The 15,109-nt window shown below is 28.8% G+C and overlaps 4 protein-coding genes across 4 annotated transcripts; 3 read left to right on the forward strand and 1 right to left on the reverse strand.

Annotated features, from left to right (window-relative positions):
- The first annotated feature begins 3 nt into the window (after nucleotides 1-3).
- On the forward strand, nucleotides 4-1,025 carry LOC145753671 (uncharacterized). The gene is made up of 2 exons (XM_082570093.1): nucleotides 4-93; nucleotides 199-1,025. The coding sequence occupies exon 2, from the start codon at nucleotides 209-211 to the stop codon at nucleotides 923-925; it is 717 nt and encodes a 238-aa protein (XP_082426219.1). The 5' UTR covers nucleotides 4-93; nucleotides 199-208; the 3' UTR covers nucleotides 926-1,025.
- On the forward strand, nucleotides 1,006-2,576 carry LOC145753670 (FAS-associated death domain protein-like). Its single transcript, XM_082570092.1, has 3 exons — nucleotides 1,006-1,126; nucleotides 1,261-1,932; nucleotides 2,175-2,576. Exons 2-3 carry the CDS (start codon nucleotides 1,319-1,321, stop codon nucleotides 2,284-2,286), a joined length of 726 nt encoding a protein of 241 aa, XP_082426218.1. The 5' UTR covers nucleotides 1,006-1,126; nucleotides 1,261-1,318; the 3' UTR covers nucleotides 2,287-2,576.
- LOC145753672 (ubiquitin-conjugating enzyme E2 L3-like) lies at nucleotides 2,322-4,172 on the reverse strand. Its single transcript, XM_082570094.1, has 4 exons — nucleotides 4,012-4,172; nucleotides 3,715-3,822; nucleotides 3,452-3,638; nucleotides 2,322-2,991 (listed from the first exon to the last, which is right to left on the reverse strand). Exons 1-4 carry the CDS (start codon nucleotides 4,042-4,044, stop codon nucleotides 2,831-2,833), a joined length of 489 nt encoding a protein of 162 aa, XP_082426220.1. The 5' UTR covers nucleotides 4,045-4,172; the 3' UTR covers nucleotides 2,322-2,830.
- Nucleotides 4,173-4,439: 267 nt separating this feature from the next.
- On the forward strand, nucleotides 4,440-11,030 carry LOC145752191 (integrator complex subunit 7-like). The gene is made up of 21 exons (XM_082568421.1): nucleotides 4,440-4,550; nucleotides 4,693-4,822; nucleotides 5,059-5,205; nucleotides 5,591-5,775; nucleotides 6,068-6,267; nucleotides 6,657-6,791; nucleotides 6,863-6,968; nucleotides 7,153-7,376; nucleotides 7,521-7,681; nucleotides 7,808-7,910; nucleotides 8,024-8,164; nucleotides 8,332-8,547; nucleotides 8,932-9,132; nucleotides 9,213-9,316; nucleotides 9,424-9,483; nucleotides 9,577-9,649; nucleotides 9,748-9,840; nucleotides 9,999-10,097; nucleotides 10,212-10,454; nucleotides 10,531-10,621; nucleotides 10,774-11,030. The coding sequence occupies exons 1-21, from the start codon at nucleotides 4,499-4,501 to the stop codon at nucleotides 10,926-10,928; spliced, it is 2,919 nt and encodes a 972-aa protein (XP_082424547.1). The 5' UTR covers nucleotides 4,440-4,498; the 3' UTR covers nucleotides 10,929-11,030.
- Nucleotides 11,031-15,109: the final 4,079 nt, after the last annotated feature.

Genomic DNA, 15,109 nt, shown 5'->3' on the forward strand with positions numbered 1-15,109 from the left:
TGCAGGTGTATAGGTTTATTTTTATTTAAATAAAAAAAATGTTTTGAAGCTGCTGCTAACGAAAAGTAATTTTCATTTTTCAACCCATAACTGGTAAGTTTTAAACTCTAAATTTACTAACTAAAGTTACTTTGGAATAATAGTTTACTTTTAATTTATATTTTATTTTTAATTTATATTTTTAAATTTGTTTTGTAGAAGTATAAAAATGGAGGAAAATGAAAATGGTGGAGTTGCATTGGAATTCGAACTTCCTTTATTGGATTATAGTTTAAATGAAGCCAAACCATTCAAGTGCAAAGTGTGCACAAAGTCTTTTAAAAAAAACAATCAACTAAACAAACACATACAAACTCACTCCACTAAAAAATCTGCTGCAAACAAAAAACTGCAATGCAGCTACTGTCCTTCTACTTTTGCACAAAAAAGATCTTTAAAAAATCATGAAGATATGCAGCATAACAAAAACTTTAAACCCAAAGAGAAATGCGTGGTGTGCGAAAAATTGTTTTACACCAAAGATAAGTTAAGGAGGCATATGTTTTTGCACAGTGGGAGAAAACCACACGAATGCCAGTACTGCGAGAAGCACTTTGCCGACAAATCCAATCTTAAATCACATCTGCAAACACACGAGAAAAATCCAAAATTTGTGTGTGAAATTTGCGAGAAAAAATTCGCTAAGAATCTATCGTTGCAGAATCACATAAAAGCTCACAACGGCGAAAGAGATTTCACTTGTGATGTGTGTAATAAAGGTTTTACAAACAATGACCACCTAACCAGTCACATGACCGTACATTTGGATGAAAAACCGTTTCAATGTCCCATTTGTGGCAACATTTACCGCTTAAAGTACTTAGTGTTGAGTCATATTAGACGTAAACACAAAACAGAACCAGACGTTTCTTTATCTTACCTGTAGACATATAAAACAATTAAAAACTTTTGCTGTTTTGTTTTCCTTTTGTACAATTTTTTAGTAAAGTTTGCTGCCTTTTTTACACAAGTTATTTTTTTTAAGATACAGATTTTAAGTTTTTACAGTAACAGGAAAAATTAATTGTTATTTTCTAAAACCGTTTAAATAAAAGAGAAAGTAACTGTTTTTCTCCCATTCTAAAACGTAAGTTGTTTGTTTTAAATTTTTAATAATTAACTTGTGGAAAAGTACCTGGTATAGTAACTTAAGGTATAAAATAAATGTAGATTAGTTTATATAATATTAATATTGACTCTTGAAAAAATTTTATATTACAGATAAATTGTTTACATTTTTATGTAAGTATTTTCACAAAAGATCTTACTAAAATTTAATATGGAGGAAAACGAAGATTTCCGGCCTTTGATTTTAAGAATTTGTGACCGAATTTCCGATTTTGAAGCCTTAAAATATCAATGCAAAGATGATATTGGCAGAGGAAAAATGGAAAAAATAAAAAGCGCATTGGAGTTATTTACAGTTTTAGAAGAACGTGACAGAATTTCTGCTGACAATGTTGACTTTTTGATTAAAATATTAACAAACATTCGTCGCAAAGACTTGGTAAAGCACGTCCAAGCATATAAAAACAAATGGCTATCTGAAGAAATGCTAACTTTTAAAACGTTTTCCGATTACGAAGAGCCAGCAAAACTTAACGCTGTACCGTTTTCCAATCCTGAAGTAAGTAATTATCAAGAACCCGAGTTTACAGATATCAGTGAACCAACTTTTGTAACACAACAACAACAACAGGCACAAAATGAAAGCGAGAGCCTAGATCCGCTAGTACAAAATTTAATTACATTTGTATCAGAACGATTGTCTCACAACTGGCAAGTTTTAGCACGATATCTAAATGTTCCTGATGGAGTGATAAGTCAATCTGTTTATAATTACCATCACAATATGAAGCAACAAATTGTGGAATCATTGTCGTGGTGGGGAAGGTATATTATTTATATATATAATGGAGCTAAGTGAATACTATATATATTTTAGCACTGTTAAATTGGTAAAACTGCAGTTTTCAGTGTGTTGGGAAATGTAAGTTAATAGTTGCGACCATATTACGACAAATAAAATTCCGACTGTAGGTCAGGCTATCGACTAATCATTTTTGATGCCGTAAATTATGTTTTAGCTTGGTTAGTTTTAATACAAACTAATTTGTTTTAATGCTGTTATGTAGGAATGGAAATGGGACTGTCCCTGAAATGATTAATGCAGCCAGACAAAGTCAAAAAATTGACTTGGCAGAAGCAATCGAAACGCATTTTTTACCTTCTTTTACAAGATACTAAACTATTGAAGAATTTTATTTAAAACAATACAAATCTTCAAATCTACAACAAAAACACTTGTTTTATTTATTTTATTTTTATAGTAATTCACATGTGTTGCTACCATGTACATATTTTATTATTTGGATATTTTTAACGATTTTTTATGGTTTATAAATGTTCTTGTTAATGTAAAACTCATCATGTGCAAATTGTGATTGTAAATGTCACAGTCATTGCTTAACAAACTTGATAAACATAAAATTGTTTTATTATTGACAGTTAATAAAGCATAACATGAACCTTTTGAAAATCAACTGTACGCCCATATAAAACAAGAACTTTGCTGGATAAATAATACTAGATCTAATAACATACTTTCCATTTAAGCAGAAAAAATCTTATTGGCCTACTAAGCGTTACATTTATAAAGCAAAAATATGCAATTTTTTTTAAATTTTACCAAAGTTTGAAATGCACATTTGATACAGTTTTCTTTTCAAGAAAGGAATTACACAAATTTGAAGTGCATTTAAGGGTAAGTGAAAATTGTTTTAGAAGTCATTTACCGGCAATCTGAAGGCCTTTTTTCAGAGTATTTTTTGGTCTGTTCTTCGGCCACTTTATTAAACTTGCTTCGATCTTTAGTGTATTCCTCTGCAACATCTCCTCTCAAAGGATGATCCGCTTGAGGACTTTTAAGAATATCCGACAATGCTCTTAAAACTAAAAATAAATTTCTGGTTAGGTTCATATCTAAAAAAGCAAAAGCTAAGTGCAAGGGTGAAAAAACACGATTTTTTATTATTATCAAATAAGGCACATACTAAACAGCTATTCTAATACACAAAGTTTGTTTTATTAATTATTAGTAGTTTAATAGTAAATAAAAGCAGCGTGGTGTAGTGGTAAGAACACTTGCTACACCACACATGAGGTCGTGGGTTCAATCCCCACTGCTCTCATGCTGTAGCGCCCTTGAGTAAGGCGCTATAAACGGTATAAACTCCTGCTGAGCCAGCACTTAATCAGCAGCATAATTACCGGGCAATTATAGTCTCTATAATATCCCAAACTGCCACAGGCAACTCGAGACTGGGTCGGAGTAACTTATGTTACTCTTTGTTTAAGTCGCGCATTCGACTTTCCCACATCGAGGATAAAGATATATACAAAAAAAAACAACCTTGATCTGCTTTAGTCGCAGGCTTCCAATTTTCGGGACTAATAATTGGAAGACAAATTTGGCCTTTCTCATCAATGTTAGGGTGATAAATTCTAGTTTTAAACAATATTTTTGGTGGCTTGAATGGATATTCGGTTGGAAAAGTAATAATTATTTTAAATGCTCCTTTGCTATAGGGTACCGATTGCTAAAAAAAAAGAAAATAATGGTAATTAATATTTTACCATGAAAAACTTTCTTTAGTAATCTACAATTTTACATACTGGAGTTAGTAACATCTTCCACTCTAGAATATTCTTTTCTGTATCTTCCGGATCAATAAATCTGTACAACTTATTTTCAGGAGCAGATTTTTGAATAGACATTAGCTCCTAAAAATTAAAAAAAGTAATAATATACCCATAAAAACGTACACGTGGATTTGTATTACAATGCCCCATTCATTAAAACAAAGATTAGTAAATAAACACTGATGTTAATAAATGATAATTTACAAATGTTAACTATCTTACAATATTTTACAAAAAAAATAAGTATAAACAGATAAATAATTTTCTTACCTTTTGTAGTCTTCTGTTGCCTGGCCCAGACATGGTAATGGTTATTTGTACAAATATTTAATACCTTATGTTTTTATGAATGCCTAGTATTAATGTTGAGTCCAAATATAGAAAGATAGATCGGTTACACAACCCTTTTGTTGTGACGATTTTTAAAAGGTAAGTAATCTACCAGTATGACGTCATTAACTAAGCACGGTTAAAAACTATTTTTAACATTTACCCTATTTTGTGTTTTTCTATATGTAAATAATTTTTTTGTGGGTATACAGAATGCATTTTTTTCTATAATGTGCAATAACATTGTTTTAAAGTTATTTTTATTTTTGAGGATAAACTACTACTTTCAAATACAGTACTTTAAAAAAAATTTGGCAACACACTTATAATAAGGTGAACTCCCATAACTGAAACGTTATAAACACGTTCATTGCATAAAATCAAAATTAGTTTACAAATATATGTTCGAATTTTAGCAGTTAATGCAATGGATGAACATCAGCAAGATGCCAATTCGGCGCTCATGGAACTAGATAAAGGTACAGTAACATTTTTGCAAGAAATATGTAAACGTAAAAAAGAATTTAAGCATTTTAATTTGGTTAAATAAACATTTCCTTTAATCGTTTTACAATTAATTCTTCAAAAAAACTGTAAAATTTATTTTAAACTATCATTTAGGTTTAAGAGCTCATAAAGTTGGTGAACAATGTGAAGCAATTGTCAGATTTCCGAGTTTATTTTCTCGATTTCCTTTTCCCATTTTAATTAACTCAGCCTTCTTCAAACTTGCTGACACCTTTAGAACTGGGTAAAATTTAACATTTATTTGCTAATTAGTATAACTAGAAATTATTTTTCTGATCTTTTGTCTGATATTATAAGTTTCTGTTAGTTTGTGGTTCTCTGACATTTACGAAAAACTTTTAATTTTAAACCTTTTTTTTTATAAAACCTGATTTTTTATTTATAAATTGGCCAAATTTTAGTAGAAAAGCTACTAAATTTTAGTAGAAAAGCTAATTTTATTGGAAATTTATTTAACAGCAACAACTTTATTCGACTTTGTATTCTGAGAGTTGCACAACAAAGCAACAAACACTTGGATAAAATATTAAATGTTGATGAATTTATGAAGAGAATTTACATGGTAATTCATAGTAATGATCCATATGCAAGAGCAATTACTTTAAGGTAAGTTGAAAAATTGTAAAAACGATTTTTAAACTTTATTTTTTGTTTTTTTAAACACCGAACATCAACTTTACAACCTAAAATCAGATTAACTTCCGTTACCCAATTCCAGTAAATTTTGTTTTTTTTGTATTATAGAACCAAATAAGTAGAGATCGAACTCAGAATATCATGTTGTTTTGCATATTACATGTGTGGGTTACATACCTTACCAAATTCCTGTTATTTTAATAAAGTTTTTATTGTTTAATTATTTTTTTTATTTGGTCTATTATGCATACACTGATTTATTTTCATTAGCCTATGCTAAATGCTTAATTATTTTTACTTAACTATTTATATCTATTTAGTTATACTTATATTTGTAATTTTTTTTGATACGCAGAATGCTTGGGAGTGTAGCTTGTGTGATAAGTGAGAAGAAGAATGTTCATCACAGCATCCAACTTGGTCTTGACTCCCATGATCGGGTCGAGCAAGATGCAGCAATATTTGCAACCATTCAATTTGCTTCGTACTCACATGAGTTTGCTTCAGGAATTTGCAACAAGATTGCAACAATGTTACAAGGTTGTTTTTAAATGTTAGGATAGTTAATAAACTATGTTTAATTCTAATACATTTCTTTATAGTTATGTAACTGTTGTAATTAAAACATGGTAGAAAAATTAAATTATTTGAAATACAATACATAAGTAGGAGTATATAAATTTTTTGTTATAAGTTTTATCTAGTTTTATTTTAAAAAAAGTGTCCTGTTATGATAAATACAATAAATGTTAAAACTGATGTTTATTTTTAGAAACAGAATTTTAAAATATACTAAAACCAAATTTTTAAAATAAACTTATTTTTTTATCAGGGTTATCAACTCCTCTAGAGATAAAATTAAAATTAATTCCAGTCATGCAGCACATGCATCATGATGTTCAAATATCAACTAAAGCACGCCAAGTTTTACAAGATCTTCTTCCCTCTTACCCAGCTCAGGATTTTGTTTTAATAACTTTGGCAACTCTTACTAATTTGTCTCTACATTCATTGGTGGATATTCCTGCACAAGTAAGTATAAACTAAATCTTTCTTTTAAAGTTTAAACTCATTTTATTAGCAATAAATTAAAAAATCAAGTGAACTTCAGTTACCCTAACCTGGCCTCGAGTTGACTTGTAGTTTATGATATTATAGATTACAATTGCCCGATAATCAAGCTGTTGGTTAAATACTGGCTTAACAAGAGTTAATAGTGTTTATAGCGCCTTCATCAAGGATGCTACAGCATAAGGGCAATGCAGATTAAACTCAGGACCTCATGGATTGAAGCCAGATGTTCTTGTGTCTTAACTACTACACCAAACTGCCTATAATTTATTAGTAAAAAATAAACTGCATTAAAAATAACAAATTACCAGTCTTAAATTTATAAAAAGTGTTTTTGTCGATTGGTTCAGGTTTCTTTGTTGCTTCAAAATCTTCGATGTGATCCTCGGGAAGCTGTGAAGTCAGATTCTCTTCACAATCTCAACATCTTGGCCACAAAGGCACCTCATCTGTGGAATTCTGATGACATTAATCAACTTTGTAAAGTAAAAATATAACAATGATATTTTGTTAAACATGTTTAATAAGCTTTAAATGTTCAAAATTTTTTTGTTAGTCATTTAAGCTGGAGACGATATCAGTGAGCCACAGACGAGGAATAATTTTAGTTCTTTGTACTCTAATGAAATCTGATTCGTTTGTGGACATAGATTTTAAGCAAGGTAAATAAATAGCAGCATAATAATATTCTGATTGTTTAAAAATAATTTAAAATTTATCTAAAAACAATGTTTATTACAATAAAACTACTAGTAACATAAGTTTTACTGACTTCATTTAGGAAAGCCCATATTTAGTAAGCCTTCATAAAAAGTTTTGTTTAAAATAAAATTTGTAAATTTTTAGAGAGTTTACTTTTACAACTCTGCCAACAATGTTGTTACGATATTGATGTTATTCAAGCTGCATTAGCAACCAAACTCTTTTCTTTAATCACAAAACATGTGACACGGCTAAATGATCACCGACAATTAGAGTTCCGAAATGAGTCAATAGAATCAGCCGAGGCATTGTTGTTGATGTTGGTGCCCACTAGTGATAAAAGTGTTAAAGATCGGAAAGCGTTACAGGTGGAAATATAATTTGTTAGTTGAAATTTTTAAAATTTGTATTTAATTCTACTCAATATATTCAAGAAATTAAATTAAGTCTATGTTGGAATGACTTCTCTACATTCTTAAAATCTTTATAAAATCTTTTTATTATTTTTCTAGATTGTTCTGCCTTGCTTGCATCGTCTTTGCAGTGCATCAAAAGAAAGTGATATTAAACTTGCTTCTGTAGTTACTAGTTTGCTGGAAAGTGAAAATATTTGTGGAAATTCAAACACAACTAAAATGTTGTTGGAAACTTTGGCTTCTATCGCTTCTAACAGGTTAAAAACAAAATTAAAATAGCTGGCTTATTATTTTTTTACTGTTTAAATTAAAATAGATATAAAAAAATGTAAATTATTTTATTTTCAATAATTTTAAATTCTAAAATTTTTTTTGTTTTAAAGCCAACATTCAGGTTTATTAAGTTCATCTAAAAACCAATTTTTTGAGCTACTGGAAAAAGTAATTTCTAATGAAGACAACACAAACAATCAACAAAAAGTAGCTGTAAGTTTTAACATTTAAATATCGAACTTAGAGAAATAGGAAAATTAAAAAAGGCACTGTTTAATAGTGTGTAAAGAGGCAAATAGTAATAATTTACTTAAAATTTTTTGCAGACTCTGTTGTGCTACTTATTATTTCTTTCCAATCGGGATTTAAATCATTCTCGATTTCCGAGTAAAATAGTTGACAAAATTAACAACTCAAACCTTAATCATTGGACACTGTACAGAATTGCTAGACAAGCATCAAGAGTGGTAAAATGACATAAAATTATTTTTTTACAAGATTCTAATTGAATGTATTATACAAATAGTATTTTTATTATAAATTTAAGGGAGTTAGTAACAATAAATGTCATACTTTAAAATGTTTTTAGGCCTTTTTTGGTTTTATTTTAAATTCTTTTATTTATTTTCTGTAGGGAGAACACAAAGTAGCTCATGAAATTTTCTCCAAAACTTCTCACTCAGTTGCATCAGAAAGTCATTATTTTTGGTTGGTTGCATTAGCTGACTTGTCCTTGGCTGAATCCATTATCTGTGATAATTTTGGAGGTGGCAAAAAATGGAATTCACAAAATTCAAAAGCACTTATGGATGCCATTCATAGTTACCATGAAGCCAATACTTCCATGGCAGTAAGTTATTATCATATACAAGTCAAAAATGGCATAACCTGCACTAAGATTGTATAATACAACTTTTAGCTAACAGCATAATCTCTATAATGTCCCAAACTGCTCAAGGCAACCCAAGACTGGTTTGGAGTTACTCTATGTTTAAGTTGCGCATTCGACCTTTCCACATCGAGGATAAAGATATATACAAAAAAAACTGCTGACCTGTGACGAAACCGTAAATAGTGCAGAGCATTATCATTATTATTTAAGACACCAACATTAATAGCATTTACTCCTAATAGGATTTTATGTTAGTTATGGTTTATGAAAAATAATTGAAGTTTTTCTCGTATATCTGTCTGGCTTCTTACCTTCAACTATAAAAAACAATATATTGTTTAGGCAGCAGTAACACCAAATCACTCCTTAAACTTCCAATGTTTGTATTCCCGTTTGCGCTGTGAAACTCTTCAGGCACATAATCAACTTTTAAAAGTTTGTTCGTTAATTCGATCTTCTCCCCCCTCTGCATTGTCAGCAGTGACATCTAGTGGTGAAGGTGGATCACATGACACGGGAGAACAAGGAATCTTAATAACACAGGTTTACCCATTATTTTTGTCATTATTATGTTATGGAATCAGACTTTATAATTACTAAAAACAGTTTTGTGTTTAATTTAGATGAAGCAATGTGCAGATTGGTTTTCATCAGTTGATAGAAGTTACAGTAACTTACATCTAACTTCATTTGATTGTGATCCTTCTACTCTAGCCAATTTGGACATGTAAGTTAAAACTTATTGTACTTTAAATATACACCTTTGCAACTTTTCTATTACAGCCATATATTTTGTACAAAAATAATTAATCTTTTACAATATTTGTTTTTTAGATTGCAACAATCTTGCTCTATAATGGCCTATATCATTGATATATTGGTTTTGTCTAGAAGGTAAATCAATAATTAAAATTTTTAATACTTATTTAAGAAAATTTTAATTGAAAGAAACAATAAAAAAAGTTTTTTGTTTAATTTTATTAACAGTGGTTCAATAGCTTTGAAGAATGGATCCTTGGATACAGTTGCAACTAATTCAGATGACAGTCATCACGTTAGGGTAACCATCTTTTACATTTTGAGTATTTCCACATTTTTCAGACTTTTTGTGAGCATTTTGTAAAATAACTAAATCTTTTTATTATGTTAATGTTGTAGTCCTTAAAGAATGCCTTCTCTAAAGTAATGTCACAAGTTGCCGAAGTTATAAAATCTGAAAATGAAAATTTAAGCCAACCAATTAGTCATAAGGTAAACGGTTAATAAATTTGCGAAGTATTTATATTTAACTTTACATTTTCAAAATGATTCTAATGTTATTTTATTTTAAAATTGTTTTTGAGACTGGATAGCCTTGCCCTTTTTTCAACTAATAATTATAAATTTATGATATTTTTATTTAATTCTAGCATACAGAATGTCTAGTGAAGTGTTCATCCATCATATTGTCTGTTTCGATGTCTTTCCCAAGATATTTTTACCAAAGTCTGCAAACAACAAACATCAAGGTATATTTAAGATATATTTAAATAAAACAATAAATAAATGATATTTTTACCCTAAAAAGTAACTAAAATATAACATTTCAATTTGATTTTTAATTTAAAATTACTTTTTTGAAGCTTGCAATCTCACCAAGCCAACGTGGAACAAATGAACCAGTTAGTGTTGAAATAAGTCAACATCTTGCCCTTAAAGTTGAAGGGGTCATCCAACATGAAAACAGCCAATCACAAGATGATGATGTCACAAATACAAACATCATACATGAGCGAGCGGAGTTACAAAAGTTTAGAAGCGTTGACAAAATCAAACTTGTTTTAAAGAAAGTGAAGCAAGGTCAAGTTAAAGTAACAAATAGCAAGGTAAGATTTTGCAAAAAAAGTTATATAGTTCATCACATCTTTAATTTGGAATGAATATTAATTTGTTTTTATTCAGGTTGATGAAGGCACAACTGAATTGGAACAAATAGTTGATTCCCATAATGATTATTTTAGCACCCAATTTCTCATTCAATTTCCATTTGCAGGTAAAAGTTTTTTGTATATAATTACCTAATAATTTTATTTTATTATTTAATTGAGTAAAGCTAAAGAAAAAATTTGCTTTAACTATGCAATTAAATATGTTTTGGTATATTATGCTAGCTTTAAGTTAGAAATTTTTATTTTTATTTTTCAGGAATTTATAATATTCACATAGACACTATAGTCAAGGATAAGGATGGGGTTTGGTGGAACACAGGACCTAAAGAAACAGTTTTGGTTAAAAGTTATGATGATGCTGCAAGAATTCATGCACAAACCCAACAAAGTGCTGCAAGGGGCGGTCGCTAATACATTATAATTAGGAAAGTGCTTATTTTTGTGTGAAAAATTGAAATGCTTCTGTTAACTATATAAACCAAAAAAAATGGTTTCTTTATTTTATTTTTTTCTTGTACGCCAATTTATCCTAGCTTGCTTTTGTTACATACAGTATTTGCTGCTCAATAAAGTCACTGCAATAAGATTCACTTGTTTTTAAGTAGTAACATACAAAACAAGAAAGAATTTTTAGTTATTAAAAAAAACAGCGCAATATTTCTTGTGTTACAACCAAAGTTGAGCACCAAACAGTTATTTGTGAGTTAACGGAGTTAAATTTTCGTTGATTTACAGGGTTAAAGGGGTATCGATAACTTTTGAAAATAAAATACAGTAATACACACAATTATTATTTATAAACTATTGCATTTAAATGTAATCCTTATTTGTTATGTATGCTTATGTCTTAAAGCTCTTACATTGTGCGTTTTATAAAAGCATAACCTAATAGATGTATAGTTTCATATAAAGATGTTTTAAAGTATATTCAGTTTAATAAAATATTAATAACTATGTTAGTTTAAATATAAAAAACATTTAGGCACGACAGAAATTAGAAACTGGGGATAAATATTATTTTCGTAATTATTTAAAAAAACAATTAGCGTTGGAATGTCAGCACAAGAGTTGCTAGACAAAAAACCCGGGAACGTGTTTTTTTGACGTCACAGATTGGTTCTCTTTAGGTTGCGCTTTTGCGATGCGCGTGTTTTTTAGCTCTGTTCTAAGATGTGTCTTTTTTGGCGAGTTTGCTGGTTTTAAACTTATGTTCTTAAATAATTTATCTGTATTTGTTTTTAAAAACTGATAATGGATTGTAAACGCGTCTTTTAATAGTTTGTCACTAATTCTTTTTTGGTAATTTGATGGTTAAATTTTTACCCTACTAGAATATTAAGTGTTTTTGTTAGATATTAAAGCTAGACATAAATAATATAGATTAATATGCTGGCCTTTTTACTAATATTAAAGTTTGCCAAATTAAAGCAGATTTTTATGGAAAATGTAATAAATTAAAAATGGCGCGAATTTTTTTGTAAGTGTTATTCGTTAAATATTGCAAATTGTTTTAACCAAAGTCATATAAAGGGTTGGTTTCGGTTTTACCTAACGAAATATAGCGTTAGAACATTTAATTATTATACGCAAACTAAATAGATTAAAAATGAACGGTTTCACTGTTTTAAAATTGTTTTTTGTGTGTTGTAATAGTACAAATTGCACAATTGTTGCAATTACGCGTTTAATGTTATAATACAGATTATAATACAATCACTTGGAAACCGTGCCAAAAGGCGTTATCCAAACGGCGTGTAAAATAAAGGAATTTGGATGTTTTGAAATTGCCATCGGTTGTTAACCCTTAAATCCAATTTGTCAACTATCGTTGCCATTGTTTGAAACACGTGGCACTCAGTCGCCTAGCCTTGTTTGGTTAGTTGGTTAATAAATTAAGAATTTTATTATAGCATTGTTATCATCATAAAACAATATACATTATAATATTTGACTTTGTTATATATATCATTAATTTAAAAATATTAAAAACATTTTTAGATTGTTTTTAAATATATGAATTTCTTTTGGCTATAAGGCTGCTGCGGACTCAATTGGAAAATTTAAACTATTTGCTGGATCTGAGTGAGTTCAAAAACTTTATTGTAAAAAAATGACTTTCTGCAGACACTAACAATATTATAAATGGACAACATCTTTGATTTTAAAACAGAAAATTAACATAGTAATGCAAAGCATTTTAAAGACAATTTTTACATCAATATATTTTATTTTTTATATTAAAAGTATATACTTATGTTGTTTCAATTGAAAACTTGCGCAATAATTGTAATATAATGTTAAAACACAATTTTATACCTGGTTAACTTTATTTTAATAGAAGGTAGGCCTAGCAATAATATAATGATTTAAAATAATTTGTCAACTAAACTATTGGTGTTGAGTACTCGCGAATAGATTCACGATAACTTTAAAAATCCGAACAATATTTTATTCTAAAAGTTTGGAAACCGTGTTTATAAATTTTTAATAATCTATTCCCTGCCCCAAATTTGCATGTATGCTGCATGAACTGCATGTTTTTTTTTGCATGGTGTTATTACTAACTGCATATGCTTTTTGCGATCATATTTACCAGCACTGAAGCGAGCTTTTGCGAAATTGGCATTTTTTAAAAAGTTATAAGCATGGCATTTTAAAATTTTGGTTTAAGTATTGCTTTCGATCTTTAAAGTTACGTGAATCTATTCGCTACTACTTAGCACCACTAGTTAAGTTAACTTTTGTTTTAAATTGGCATATTAATGTTCGGTACTACTAGACATTAAAATTAGGTTAAACTGAGTTAGTATCTTACACAAAAGTGGTTCAATAGTATGTTTTTATTCATTTTTAATGCTGGAATTTGAAAAACAATGGTGTTTGGAAACAATGACAATTACTGATTACATTATAAATAATGACAATTTATACTGACAATAAAAAAACATGGTAATAGACACTTGCATAAAAACCATGGCAGTTGGTAATTAAGCAACTTATATTAACATTTATAACAAATATATATTTTGGGGTTGTGACTAATGCAATGTGCATTTATCACCGGTTTTCAGAGGATTAAAACTTGGATCATTTATTGGAAAGAATTTATCATAATTGAACTGGAACAATGCGTTTTTTTATTGGAAGGAATTTATCAGAATGTAATATTGGATTTTTTATGGAAAGGAATTTATCGAAAAGGAAAATTGGATTTTTTTATTAAAAGGAATTTATCGGACCGAAAAAGTGAATTTTTTTATTGGACGGAATTAATCGGAAAGTAATTCTGGATTTTTGTTAAAAGGAATTTATCAGGAAAGGAATACTGGATTTTTTTAAAGGAAGGAATTAATTGGATTGGAATATATTTGGAAGGAATTTATCGAAAGGGAATACTGAATTTTTTATTGAAAGGAATTTATCAGAAAAGGAATACTAGATTTTTCGTATTAGAAGAAATTTATTGGAAAGGAAAATTGTAATTTTTCTTTTTAAAGAAATTTATTGGAAAGGAATACTGCGATTTTTTATTGAGGAATTCATCGGAAAGGAAAATTGGAATTTTTAATAGAGGGAATATCGTGACAATTCATTGGATAAAATTCCTTTGAAAAAAAAACTACTCTAATGAAGAATGTGAATTTTTTTTCAACCTTGCTTACGAACACGTAACACCAACATCAACACTGGCTAATGAGAAGAACAATCTACATGCTGAAAAATAAAATAACCTTTTAATGAAATTCAGCTTGATGACCTGTTTTTGAAACACCATCCTATACAATGCAATGCTTTAAACTACAATAAAGTTTAACCCTCTTAGTCAATCCAGATATTCAGGTGAATTTTATTTTATTAAGGTTAAACTTTTGCTAATTTTTTTATGGCAATTGTTAAAGGGTAAATGTTGCTTTCATTTTTTTATTTACATATTCTTGACGTGAAACGGTTGACTTTGCAGCTCTAACATTTGCCACTGTATTTAAGTCCTGAGTTGTTTTTTGCAGTTTAAGACATTATTGATTACATTTTTGGAGTAGTAGTCTGCTAAAATAGCTTTAACTTTGGGGGATAAGGTTAACAATTTTTTCAATATATATAGTAAATCTAAAATTAAAATAACTTTTTTTTTTTAGTGCAACTAACTCTTTGTTTACCCATTGTATCTGGCCCACAATCTTTTAACAAATGATATTTTTCAACAAAGAAAATGTAAAGGTGCCGACTAATCATTTCATTTAAAAGGCAAAGTTGTCACGATATAAGGTAAATTTGTAACGACTTTTTTTTCTATTGCTGGTCTTTAACATAAAAATTGCATATATATATATATATTGTTTTTTTAATGTTTTATTTATTTTAGGTAACTTTGTAATAAAGTTTCTCGATATATACAAGAAACCAGTTAAACAGCTAAACAATCCAATTTCAACAGGTATGTTTCTGACAGCTGATAAAAAGTTTAAAAAATTTCAGGTTTAAACTGCAAAAAATTATTTTTAATTTAAAAAAAAAAAAATTGTATATATATATATATATAAAAAGCTTAAAATTAATTACAATTTCAATTTTACAGGCAAAGCTACAACGCC

This window comes from Corella eumyota, chromosome 5, assembly GCF_963082875.1.
Source record: "Corella eumyota chromosome 5, kaCorEumy4.1, whole genome shotgun sequence".
In the NCBI taxonomy this organism is placed as follows: Eukaryota; Metazoa; Chordata; class Ascidiacea; order Phlebobranchia; family Corellidae; genus Corella; species Corella eumyota.